Raw genomic sequence first — 12,730 nt, forward strand, 5'->3', positions numbered from 1 at the left:
TTCCGCCCGACCCCTGCTGCTGTCTGGGGGCTCCCTGATCAGAGTGCAGATAGCGAGCCGTGTTTGCAAATACATAAATGTGCAAACCCCCTCTGTTATTGAAGCTGCGGAGCTCAGAGGCAGGTATGTGATCATGTGATAAAGGTGACAATGATGCGGCTGCAGCCATTGAAGATTAGCTTTTGAAATCTCTCAGTGTTTATTTTCTCACACGGAGCCCTCATACTTTGGATTTTACGGGCGCTTTCTTGGCTCGGCAGTGCACGTTTTCACTCGGCCAAACCATCCCTCGCATGTTTTAACTGTTGACATTTTATTGGAACGGACAGAAAATTGAGGTTTCTCATTGTTTCTTCCGTAATGTAATTGTATTTTTATTACTCCTCAGTCTGCATTTATAGTGTTTAAAACCAACACAGCCTGTCAAGATATGCATTTCACATACCCACACCACGTAAAGTCTGTTTATACACTCGTGGAGGAAGAGCAAGAAATATTCTCATTCTGGTTTTTCTTAAGCTCTGTCTCTTTCACACACACACAAGCTGTGCTGACAGAATTACAACAATGGAGCGCCTTAAGTTTCCAAGACTTCCCTTTGATCTGGAGCTCAAATCCCATTCCAGTGTCATGTATTAAAGCTTTGTTTATCCTCTCATTCACTACTCCAAGGGAGCGGCATATGTGGTTTTTACCATGTGGAAGGCAGCCCCACCGTGTATGGATGAATAGAGACATCATATACTGCGGGGTAACTCACATGCTGAGGATATTACTCCCTGATGAAGCCTTTTCTCTTTTTCTCCAACAGTCACGCACACAGGAGCTTTATTCCTCCCGCAAAGCGATCGCAGCTTCTGCAGCGAGGGAAGCAGAGCGACTGGGTGGCACATGTTTTTAGGAAATGCTACCTTAATGAAATGGAAATGAAGTCATGGCGTTTGGAAGCAGGATAAGATTCTTCTCTGTGGCTCAAAACAGAAGCAGGTGCAGCATCTGTAAACATCCACATCTAAGCAAGAGGTTTTCAGGGGGACCTGAGGACCTAAAAGTTCTCTGAAGTAAAAAAAAAACATCCTGAATCTTTACAGAAAATTGGGGATTATCCTGAAACGTCCTCTTTCTCTTATAAAAGTGTTGCATTTTAAGTTTCCCTATATGACTTAAAGCTCCTCTGAGGAGTTTTTCGGTGGTTATGAAACAGACTGATTAATACTGATGCAACTATATGAAAGTAAGCAAGTACGCAAGACCAATAGTGACAAGATTCATTATTTCTTTGTAGATATTTTCAGTGCCTGTAGGTGCTGCCGGAGGGGTAGGTATCAGACGAGGAGATTGACAGCACGTGGGCGAAACAGCCTTTGTTTACATTTTTCACTGCAATGATTCTCGATTAGATATGTTTGATTCATTAAAGAAAGCAGGAGAAGATGTTTAACCAGAAAACACACCTTACACATGTACAGGACAAGATCAGCAAGAGGATAACTGGTACTTCTTTGTCCACAGGGGGCGCCAAAATCATCACAGGGGCCTTAAAGGAGCAGTTTGCCCCTGGAAAAAGCCACTGTCAGTCAAAGCTGGTGTTCTCTGTAATCGATAGAAGCAATAATATTTGAAATTGGCGCCATAGCTGTGGAGAAAGTTGTACAAACAGCTCGTGGATTGGACCATTCAACATTCCTACAACACCCAGCATGCATTGCGCCCCTCCCTCTGAACGTAACGGCCCTGCGAGAGACGCTGGAGCGAAATACAACCGTTTCCGCTGCAGGCAACGGCTCCAAAAAGAATCCGAAATACGACGAGAATATATCGGTGTATCGTATAAAAATCTTTAGGTCTGCAGTTTCAAACCTGACGATTTTGAACGAGACATGACATCGGAGGCGGGCGTCCTAGACTGAGGAAGTGTAGTTAAGCGAGCTCCCTGGCCTCTGCCAGATGAAGCATTTTACGTAGTCTGGCGGAGGTTTCCCAGGGCCCACTGGAGAAGCGGATAGCGTCCTCCAAAGGCACAGAGCCAAATTTAATTTACCATAATGGCATTAGCTCCCCATAATAGCATGATAGGACTGAGGTCGGCGAACTGGCCCTTTAAGGCGTAAGGTTAACTCACATGGTTACATAACATTACAAAGCGGACATTTGGGCCGTAGACAGAACGGTCTCATTTGGTCCCGAGGAAAAAGTTCTCCTGATATCAGTCTAGGAACATCCACAAACAGTTCCAGGTCTTACAAGGGGACTTTTCCATTTGGTTCCCAGTAGGTCAAATGAAAATAATCTATTAGAATATAAAACACACCTTCTGCAAACGTTATTGCAACATGATGGAAGCACCTAAAATGGACTAAAACAATAATATCATTGGTCCCTTATACAGTAGATTCCTGCAAAAGCACGACAAATATTATGTGAATGAATAGTCCCCTAAATGTTTCCTGCATGCCCTCACGACTATCACCATTACCCCTATATGTGGAATAGGTTTAACCTGCAATAACTACCCATCCATCCATTATCCATAGCACTTATCCTCATCAGGGTTGCCGGGGGCTGGAGCCTATCCCAGCTGTCACACATACGGGCAATTTTAGAGTCACCAATGAACCTAACGAGCACGTCTTTGGACTGTAGGAGGAATACTGTTTTTTTCTGCTTTAGCCCTGTTAGCTTATATTTGTTTTTAAATTACTTCTTCTACTTCTATTCTTTCTCTGTCTCTTATAGTGAGCAACTGTAGCGCTATAATTCCACTGAGGGATCAATAAAGTACTTCTGATTCTGAATGCTCCCTTCCCCAAATGATGTGCCCCTACCCTCAAAAGACATTCTGGGAACTCTACACCAGAGGGGACACTCTCAGAACGATTTATTCCCGGGTATAAGTTACAATTAAAACAAGATGTTCTGCGAATGACTCAGTTGCACACACGTGTGTTTAAGTTGTACCTCTGGGCTCGGCCTGTGGGACTGGGGAAGGCTTTGGAGTCGCGGTTGTTTAATGTAATTAAGGATGCCGTTTGCTTACGAGCAGGATGAGAGGTAGAGGTCAGTGGATTTGATCAGAGGATTACCACTTCCTCCTTCCTGTTTGCTTCCTCTCGGCCATACAGCTGCGCTCAGATGCCAGCCAGAATCAGGGCTCTCGGAGATAGCGAACGCTAATTACAGTCCTGTGTTTTGGGCAATTTCCTTTTCCTCTCCATCTCTCACATGTGGTTTATCTTTGTACTCCGGTCCCTGTCTGTCTGTCTGACTGTCTGTCTGTCTGTTGTTGGGTTTGTCTCTCTTCCTCTCTCTAACTCTCCCTTCTTCTTCCAGACATCCTCCCCTGAGGACAGTTTAGTCTGTGTGCCAGCTGTGTGTGGCTGCAGAGACTCCACGACAGAGACATCTAATCAGTCACGAGGAAGTATTACTCAAAGAGGCAACATGTGGATGTTGAAGAGGACTACAAGTTTCAGTCAAAGGATTAATGATCTACTGCTTTCGAAAACTGAAGATCACTTTAGGGAAAAACACTGAAATGTAAAAACAATACTCAGGCACAGCTGCAAGAGTTTATGATCATACCTTACAGCCAAAATAACCATCACATCAAATGCACAAAACAGTCTTTGCTTTAAATGCTTGACTACCGCACATCATGACAATCTTTGAATGTTTGCACTTCCTTTCTTAATCCTCCGCCTGACACTTCAGCTTTCATCTCCCCCCTCTGATCTTCCTTTGACTGGAGCAGCTCCACACCTGCTCGGCCCGGACATTTAAGCAGCACGAGGAGCTGTTGAACATACCCCCACATCCTCGCTTTTGTTTATAATTCCACCACTTCACGAGCAAAGAGGCGGGTTTACGGTGTTATGTGGAAAACTCTGCCAGGTAGAAAAACATGGACACGTCTCATGTGCGGAACGTGGACTGAAAGCGGGGTGTCAAAATATCGTCTTGCCAAGACGAGGGAGGTGGCAAGTCTGCGCAAAGTGAAAACATGCTGTTCAGATTCTATTTTGTAATTATGAGATTACTTCTTAAACTTTTTGGTTTTCCTGCAGGCAGCATTTAGGAATTCTCTACAATACTCAAGGGAGTCTAATTAAAAAGGGAACGTATTGTAAGTGCATCGACAGCATCAGGAAAAAGACACTTTGCTCTGAGTAAATGAAGGATGTTCTTCTCTTGTCTATCTGTTCACAACGATAACATTTATGTTCATATACTGCAGTAATGTAAAGTATAGTTGTGTGGCCAGTGGAACCACACACACACAAACACAGTCTTTCATAAACTACCACACAGAACGATGAGTTTCTCTTTCTTTTAATCTGTTTATCAATTAAGGCTTTGGCAACGTCTGTATTACATTCATGCTCATAAAGCATTTTGAATTGAGGTTCAAAGGGTTTGTTAGGGCACATAGCACCCCCAACTGATAAAAACCAGCAATTACACCTCTAAAGAGGGACATAAAGTCAGCACAGCATGTTTGCGTCCATCCAGAGTGAGACTTTAAACATCTTAAACTCCCAGGATGAGCGTTTAATGTGACATTATAAAGGGAAGCTTTATGTGGTTCACCTTGTTGCAGTTTTTATGGGGTTTTTTGTGCTTGAGAACAGTCTGTTCCTGCTGCCCGGTGAGGTCACTGTCCATCAGAGCCCCGGAGCTCCATCAGGCTTTATCACGGAGCGCTTCATCCACTGTCCGCACCCTCAGCAGCAAAAAAAAAGTTCTTCTCTGTCACAGCTCAGGTTTCTGTTCATCAACCTTTTCTGTTGAGAGAGACAGAGAGACGGGGCCAAGACAAAAAAGTGGGTAGAAGACTGCCAGGGAGTATGAGGCAACAAACAACAGACATGTAAAAAGCCCCCAACCTGGATTCAACTACACGTTATTTAGGACATTTTGTGTCTCTTGTTTTTGCATTTTTTTGCACCTCTCTTTATTATGATGTCATTGTGTGTTCATTCTGTGTCTCCTTTTTCTTCCATTGTCTGTAATTTGTTCATATGTGTCTCTTATTGTTAGTTTTGTGTCTCTTTTTGGAACATTTTTCCCTTTCTTGGTCATTTATGATCTCTCTTTTGTCCTCACTGTGTGGTTTGTCATTTCAGATCTTTCCAATTAAATCTATCTTTAATCGACTTTCCAAAAAGGATCACTATAAACACAGGCTTTTTGTCCTAACTGCCTCCTAACCCTTGGGCCTCTTGGTTGTACCCAGAAGGCCCATTCAGTAATCTGTCCCTCATTAAAGTTGGAGGATATAGCTTTGTAATATGTGTGAAAGAAGGAAGCCGCTCATAGACTCACTTTTAGGGACAAACATCAGCGAGCTGCTGAATATTCAGAACCGTGAGGCCCCTTCTCTTGGCCCGTCGTACAAGAACTCATGACCCAATCCATTGCCACACTTCCCACAGCAAACCTGGAATATTTAGATCCAAATGGTTCAAATTTAAAACACTGTACCAATTATATGACATGATTATTAGCATTACCTATGAAGTACAGCTTGATACAGCAAAGCTTATTGTAACATGCAGCGATCTACCTTTAAGGGTCCCCATGCTTCGGGTTCTTTGGAGACGCTGTCCTCGTGGATCGTCTCTGAGAATGCTGGCCAGGGAGACGAGTGCTCAAACTTTGACGTGCTGGAGAATAACTCGTGCCCACATTCAGAACACACATATATACCTGCGTGAAGAAACAAAAAGCATGGATAAATAGACAACTTAAGAAGTACTGACTCAAATGCAAACTTATGCTTCTTTGCTACTCACCGGGTTGGAAGTGGTTTTTATATTCCTCTCCGCCAGAGAAAGAGCAATATGACATCTCATCCATTTCAAATCACTCGGTCACACACTAAAAGTAACTTCCCTTCAGTTTGAGACGTATGTTTTCTAAAAGAGACGCCCGGTTTATGCTGAGACAAACTTGCATGCACAGATCAAGTGTCGACCGCTCTGCCCTTCTTGTGTAAGGCCTGGACTTATTCTCATTACTTCCACTTGATGGCAGCACTTACACCATGAAGTTGTGTCAATGTTTAACCAGCCAAAAATGTGGGATTGAAACCTTTAGAAATAAAAGTTATCTCTACATGCCATCAGTAAAAATGCTGATATATAATAAATATGAAGAATCATTAAAAACACTGTTAATATGAAATCTTGTAGCTCGTGTATGACTCTCCTGCTCGCCTCATTGCAGACTCTATAGCAGTGCAATTGTTCCTATATAAAGAACTCAGTCAGAAAAATCCTGGAAAACAAGAAACTGTCATCAACAAACTGTCAAAGCCTTGTGTTATTTGATTTAAAATATATTTATTTCAGTGTTTTGCATATTAAGTGTCCAAGTGCTCGTTTACATAAAGCCTCTAAAGATTGAAAATAGAATGTATTGTAACAAATTTCCTCCATCTAGCTCAACAAACACAGCAGGTAGAGGCCGACATATATAAACAAGTTAAGAAAATATTAAGAGTAATCTTTGGAAAAGGTTCATCTAGTCTGAGACAAACAGTTCTGAAAGCTATTCCTTTCTGACGGACATGTAGGCTTGTTACTTTGAAGGTTTGAAAAAGAACTAAATAAAAAATCACAATAATTTCAGAGATTATAAATAGTTCTAAATACATAAATCTAATGAGACAGTCATTGTGTAATCACAGTGAGGCTATCCTGCAGATGCTGATGATTGCGTGATTAGGTGTTAAGACAAGTCTCTGTTCTTGCTGTCCGGTGAGGTCATCCTTCATCAGAGCTCTGGTGCTCCCAGATTGGGCTTTTTCCCAGAACACTTCATCCACTGTCCGCACCATCAGCTGCACAGAGGCACGTCTACGAGCCCGGCAGTGCTCCCCTCTGACAGCTCACCTTACTGTCCATCAACCTTATCTGTAGAGAGGGGGGAGAGACAGAGATAATGCATCTAAGATTAACTCTGTCTTGAATCAGCCAAGACTAAATAATTAAATATTAGGATTAAGTTTGCAGCCCTCGCAATCACATGTTCCCTGTAATGCTTCTGCTCAGAGAAATAAAGAGGCTGGTATTATTGTTGTTTTTCTAAACAGCAATTTTGTTGTTCATAGATTGACAAATACACTGATATTGCAACATAAACACTGTAAAATAGGCATACTTAAAGCCACAGTATGACCAACCTGGTGTTGTGATATAATCTGACTATTGTACCTTTAGGGACGAACTTCAGTGAGCTGCTGAATATTCAGAAGCGAGACTGTCCTTTAGATGGCCCGTCATTCACAAACTCATGGCCCAGTCCATTTCCACATTTCCCACACCGCACCTGGAATAACACACCATACATCTGAGACAGGATGTTGTGTATATGCATAGAGTTGATGCATTAAAACAAATTTACTAGCCTTTTAGGTGTTATAAGTTGTTGACCTACATCTAGTAAGAGATGGTATGTCTAATACTGTTGTTTATCATTTCGTCGGACAAGAAATTAATATAGTACAATTACAAAGAACAAATATTAAGTAAAGAAAAGCTCTTTTCTACTTGAGTGTACCTTAAATGCTCCAGGTCTTTCTTGATGTTTAGACACACTGTCCTCATGGACGGTCTCTGTGAAAGCTGGCCAGGGGGACGAGTGATCGTACTTTGATCTGCTGGAGAAGAGCTGGTAGTCGCATTTGGAGCAGACATAAATCCCTGAGAAGTAAAGGATGGAAGGAATGATGGTTTTGTGTTAGGGCTGGGCAATATGACAATATATATCATCAAAACAATATGAAAATGTCTATTGTATTTGTTTTTTCTATGTCGTCTCTATCGTGATGTCACAAAACCGGCGGCCGAACTGCTTTATGGCAATTTCTACATAATTTTGACGATGCTTTCTAACGCGTTCGAATCCTTGCACGTGGGAGTGAACCTGCAGCAAACCATAGAGGGAAGCGCTGTTTATTAGCATGGACATTAACGTGCAGAAAAGTACTTTGTATTCGTCAAAAATTCAATTTAAATTATGATTAACCAAAAATAAGTTACCAGGAAACATGATATACATCGTTATCGAGATATGAAAAGTTTTATATCGTGATATTGGATTTTGCCCATATCACCCAGCCCTAGTTGGTATGTAACCAGATGATAAAACTATGTTAATACCATTCCTAATAAAAGTCGCAAAAGCACAGGCATGCCACCAAGTTTGCACCAACTAAAAACTAACTATGTTTTTTCTCTCTTTCTGTAAGTACCCTTTACATTTTAATGCAATATATCATATTTATAAATAAATGATAATGGCGATTAAAGTTTAATTTGTGTTTTGTCAAGTGTGTGGCCTAATGTTATTCTTGCAGTTATAGATTAATTTCTCATTTACGAAACAGCATCCAGTTTTGTAACAGAGTTGTTGTGTAACCTGAGCACTGGTTACAAAAGATAACTATCCAACGAGGCTCCTTTCAGAGTTTCCATGCTCATTCAAATAGGTTTGAGCAAAGTCGAACTATACTCAAAGTTAGGAAAGAATAATTTGGTCCAACAAACAAACAAAGCAACAAAGCTGTTGGTAAAGCTAAGTGTCGCAATTAATCGTTCGCTAGCAGTGGGTATCTTGTTTTTTTACGTCAACACTATTTTAGCTACAGTCAATAAACTGCACCCGATATTCAAATATTTTGAATAAAGTCAAAGTAAAGTTATGAAGGTACCTGGTTTAAAATGGTCTTTATAGACCTCTCCATTGAAGAAACTACAAAAAGACATCACTTGGCTTTTAGTTCCGTGTGTTTATCCGGGTTTGCTCTGAGTGGGACTGGGGAAGTTAAAGTTTATCTGAATAAATGGAAATATTCCGCTGGGAACAAGGACACATCCGGTTTGAGCGTTAGCCTTCAAAGTAAAAGAGTACAATTGCGACAATGAAGTTTGCCCCAAAATCAAATACTTGAAGTGTTAGATAATAATTATTTGACCGAGATATACATTTATGAAATATCAAAGAATTCGCCTATTTATGCAATTGGAATCCAGCAATTTTGATCTAAAAACACACACACACACACAAGCAAATCACAAGCTATGTGACTTGTACCCTAGCTGTACCTCCTTATTCATTTAACATTGCAGTGCAGATTTCAGCTTGCACGACCAATGTCTGGCTGTACATTCATAATGTATAGCCTATATACTGTATATTATTAGTAGGCTATCAAACTGTCATCAATATTTATAGATTCCTTCCTGATTATTTTTGTATAATGTAGTTGACAGTTTTGCTATTGAGTTTCTTATGTTGTTGTCACTGATGACTGATGCCGTAAAATATAATACTTCAAAATTAAAGTAACACATTTTTACAATGGAACACCTGACTTACCATAAAAGTTTGATTTGAAGAAGTTAGACTGTGTTTTCTGTATTGGTTGTGAATGATGGATGTCTCCTTTCTTTGTTACACTTATAAATACAACCATACACTGCTATGTCCCTACAATCTGGCAATAAAAACATTTGAAGTACATTTGCTCCTGTATTTATTTAATTCGTTGTATGTTGAGTAGTGCTTAAAATTGACGCTTTTATTCTGAACGACCATAACCGGAAGTGATATTGTGGTTGCTGACGACTAACAAGCTGTATGGACTGACAAATTTGATATGGGTTAGCTGAGTTTATCCTCTTGCTATCCAGCTACTGTCGTTGATGTTTTGTGCCGCGACGCTCTCCTAAGACATGAACACCACAATGTTTCAGCTGCGGTCGTTTGTTCATCAGCGGCTGTACGCAGCAGCAGAGGAGATCCTCGGAGAGGTGGAGAAAACAATAACATTAGCTTTGTATGAAGCAGAAGTTAGTCGATCTAAAGAAGAGGTTGAAAGTTTGCGTCACCAGCTGGGCCTACTGCGAGAAAAACAAGGTTTGAGACATCGGTGAAAATTGCTGTTTATATTTAACTGTCATTGCCAGAATAATCACGAGAGGTGAAAGCTCCGTAACTATGTAAGGTGCTCCTCTCTGTCCACGCATGCGCGCACTTTCAGATTCCACTCATGAAGTACTGTGCAAGCTCTGTTGCTATAAGTTAGATTTTTATAAAAGTATGTTACTCCCCTGAAAAATGGGGAGAAATAGTCAAAGAGTGAGAGTGTGATGTTTTCTCAGCGACATCTGTAGTCGATAGCGGAAACTACTGGAAGACAGAAGCAATCGATCTCAGATGAGAATAAGACCAGACCAGCAAATCACAGATCAACTCAATTGCAGTTGAAATAAACATTAAAGTATGAATTAAACAATGTATGTGTGTATGATAATTTTAACCGTATCAGAGATTTAAACATCAATTCAGAACATTTATAACTATTCTTTTGACTTAACTATGAGAGGATTACTTTTTTTTAACATCTCACTTGAACATGTTCAAAGTATTGTGAGCAACACTTAGTTAGGAGTGAGTAGAGGCTGCTCATGTTGTATAATTACTTACTTGAAATCGAAACCTTACAAGCTGTTGGAATAATTTTGCTCCTATCACTTTTGTAGCCGGAGGGCCTTCGCAGAACAGCAGCACAGAGGAGCATGGAGACCAATGTGATAGCTCACTTCTACAGAAGAACCAAGGACCACTAATCCCAGAAAAGTCTAACTTCAGTCTGCGTGCTGAGGCCCCAGGACCGTCTCAAAACAGTGCAGACCTGGACAATAATAACTGGAACTTCTGCATGGTTCAGATGGACCTAAAGATGTCAGAGATAAAAGAAGAGCAGGAGGAAGTTGGGGATGAAAGTCACACACAGGAGATTGTTTTTCCTTCCCCAGAAATTGTTAAAAGCGAGCAACATCTGCCAGAGACACAAATATCGTACGAATTGCAGCCAGTTCCTTTAGCCTGCTCTGGAGCTCAGAGTGAGAATGACATCGGTGAGGAGATTGTGAACAGCCAAGGAGAACGGACCAAAAAAACAAAACAGAAACAAAGTGGCAGCCCTAATAAAAAGGGTCAAGAACAATTTCCTTATGACAGTAATTCTGCTAAAAATGAAAAGGGCCGCAGTTATTGCCATTTGTGTGGCAGGGGATTTCAGTACATCGGCTCTTTGATGAAGCACATAAAAGCACATGACAACAAAACTGAGTGCACCATTTGTGGGATAACATGCCAGTCAACAGAGGAGCTGATAGGTCACTTGAAAGGTAGTCACAAAAAAAACTATTTTTGTGATGTTTGTGGCAAGACTTTTGCAAATAATCGATGTGTCCGGCTGCATGAAAGAACACACACAGGCATAAAAACGTTAATGTGTCAAGAATGCGGCAAAACATTTCACCGAAGAGAGCATCTGATTGTGCATGCGAGGACCCATTCTGGTGAGAAACCTTATCACTGTGATATTTGTGGGAAAGCCTTCAGTCAGAGCCAGAATCTCACAATTCATAAAAGAAGTCATTCAGGGGAGAGACCGTATCATTGTTCCCTGTGCGGCAAGCTTTTTAACACTAGCAGTCAGCTCAAAATCCACATGCGATACCATTCAGGAGAAAAACCGTACCCTTGTGATATTTGTGGTAAACGGTTTCGCCAAAGTGGACAGATGACGAGACATAGGACCACACACACAGGAGAGAGGCCGTACGCCTGTCATGTCTGTGGTATGAGATACAGGTTTGCACCTAATCTTAAGGTGCACCTGCAAACTCATGAGAATGCAGCTGCTGACTGAAACTGGACCGACCTTCTTACAGCTTTTGCAAGACAGGTAATTTAACTACATATGATAGCTATTTGCTTAAATTACTGCCAAACATTTCCGACCAATTGTGAACCTTTTGGTGTTCCATACCTTCTGATGTAGCATATGTTGTAAGCCTGATTTATACTGCACATGCACTCACAGCTCTGATCTATAAATTATGAATTATATAATTATATATTATTTATTAATCATTTAAAAACAGACAGAGGCAGCTTTAGCATGGGTGGATCCAAACTTAACCCATATGTTCATCTGGGTTTTGCATTGTGTCTGTCAAGGAACCATCTTTTTCTCTAAATTCCGTTTGAAGAACAGTAAGAATAGCTTATTTACCTGTTAACAAAGCAGCCATACAATCTAAAGGAATTCATAAATCTCTTTAGGTCGGTTTACATGACTTATAGAAACTGTTTAACAGATCCAAATGTAGTGCTTTGTTTTATGTTCTTACAGTTAAAGATTCCATACCATTTTTCATTTGTAACTAAAGGTGTTCCACAGGGATCAATGTTCGGTCCCCTTCTTTCAACGTTTATCGATAATATTGTTTTATCTTTGTAAGCCGCCTTTTCCATCTGTACAAAGTTAACACAGTGCACTGTTATGTTGCTTGTTCTGTACATCTAGCAAATTATAACTTGCAGTGTTCCATCAAAGTTTTGCAGGATGCACTATAAGACTAAAGACCTGTAATTAATGCTGATAAAACTAAGTAAACATATTTTTACAAAGCCAGCGCTTCAGACTACAATTGTCTGATAAGCTCATTTTTTTATTTAATGTATCTCATATTTACTGCATTGGGCTCTATAGAACCCGCTCTACTGCCCGGCTCAATGCTTCATGTTCACGACTTGGGTCTGCCTTTTATTTTAGAGCTCTTGTCTCTGGAACATTACCTCCTCATTTCCCCTCACATTTCTGCACTTTGGCCAGCAGGAGGCAGCAGATACATGAGTGTTATTTGAAGAG

The 12,730-nt window shown here is 40.7% G+C and overlaps 2 protein-coding genes and 1 pseudogene across 2 annotated transcripts; 1 reads left to right on the plus strand and 2 right to left on the minus strand.

The window, feature by feature from the left end:
* Window positions 1-5,324: 5,324 nt before the first annotated feature.
* On the minus strand, window positions 5,325-5,860 carry LOC138603024 (methionine-R-sulfoxide reductase B1-A-like; annotated as a pseudogene).
* Window positions 5,861-6,350: 490 nt separating this feature from the next.
* Window positions 6,351-8,812, minus strand: LOC138602919 (methionine-R-sulfoxide reductase B1-A-like). Its single transcript, XM_069674548.1, has 4 exons — window positions 8,714-8,812; window positions 7,561-7,703; window positions 7,215-7,329; window positions 6,351-6,914 (listed from the first exon to the last, which is right to left on the minus strand). Exons 1-4 carry the CDS (start codon window positions 8,766-8,768, stop codon window positions 6,895-6,897), a joined length of 333 nt encoding a protein of 110 aa, XP_069530649.1. The 5' UTR covers window positions 8,769-8,812; the 3' UTR covers window positions 6,351-6,894.
* A 925-nt stretch (window positions 8,813-9,737) lies between these two features.
* LOC138603088 (zinc finger protein 79-like) lies at window positions 9,738-12,466 on the plus strand. Its single transcript, XM_069674757.1, has 2 exons — window positions 9,738-9,921; window positions 10,548-12,466. The coding sequence occupies exons 1-2, from the start codon at window positions 9,738-9,740 to the stop codon at window positions 11,723-11,725; spliced, it is 1,362 nt and encodes a 453-aa protein (XP_069530858.1). The 3' UTR covers window positions 11,726-12,466.
* Window positions 12,467-12,730: the final 264 nt, after the last annotated feature.

Source organism: Semicossyphus pulcher, unplaced genomic scaffold (genome assembly GCF_022749685.1).
Source record: "Semicossyphus pulcher isolate SPU_LCO1_2020_fin unplaced genomic scaffold, fSemPul1.0.p SCAF_23, whole genome shotgun sequence".
Classification (NCBI taxonomy): domain Eukaryota; kingdom Metazoa; phylum Chordata; class Actinopteri; order Labriformes; family Labridae; genus Semicossyphus; species Semicossyphus pulcher.

Excerpts from the sequence above, each read along its gene's own strand:
- LOC138603088 (XM_069674757.1), top strand. The coding sequence starts at position 9,738 with ATGAACACCACAATGTTTCAGCTGCGGTCGTTTGTTCATCAGCGGCTG. Across the intron at positions 9,922-10,547 it reads CCTACTGCGAGAAAAACAAG|CCGGAGGGCCTTCGCAGAAC; the intron begins GTTTGAGACATC and ends TCACTTTTGTAG.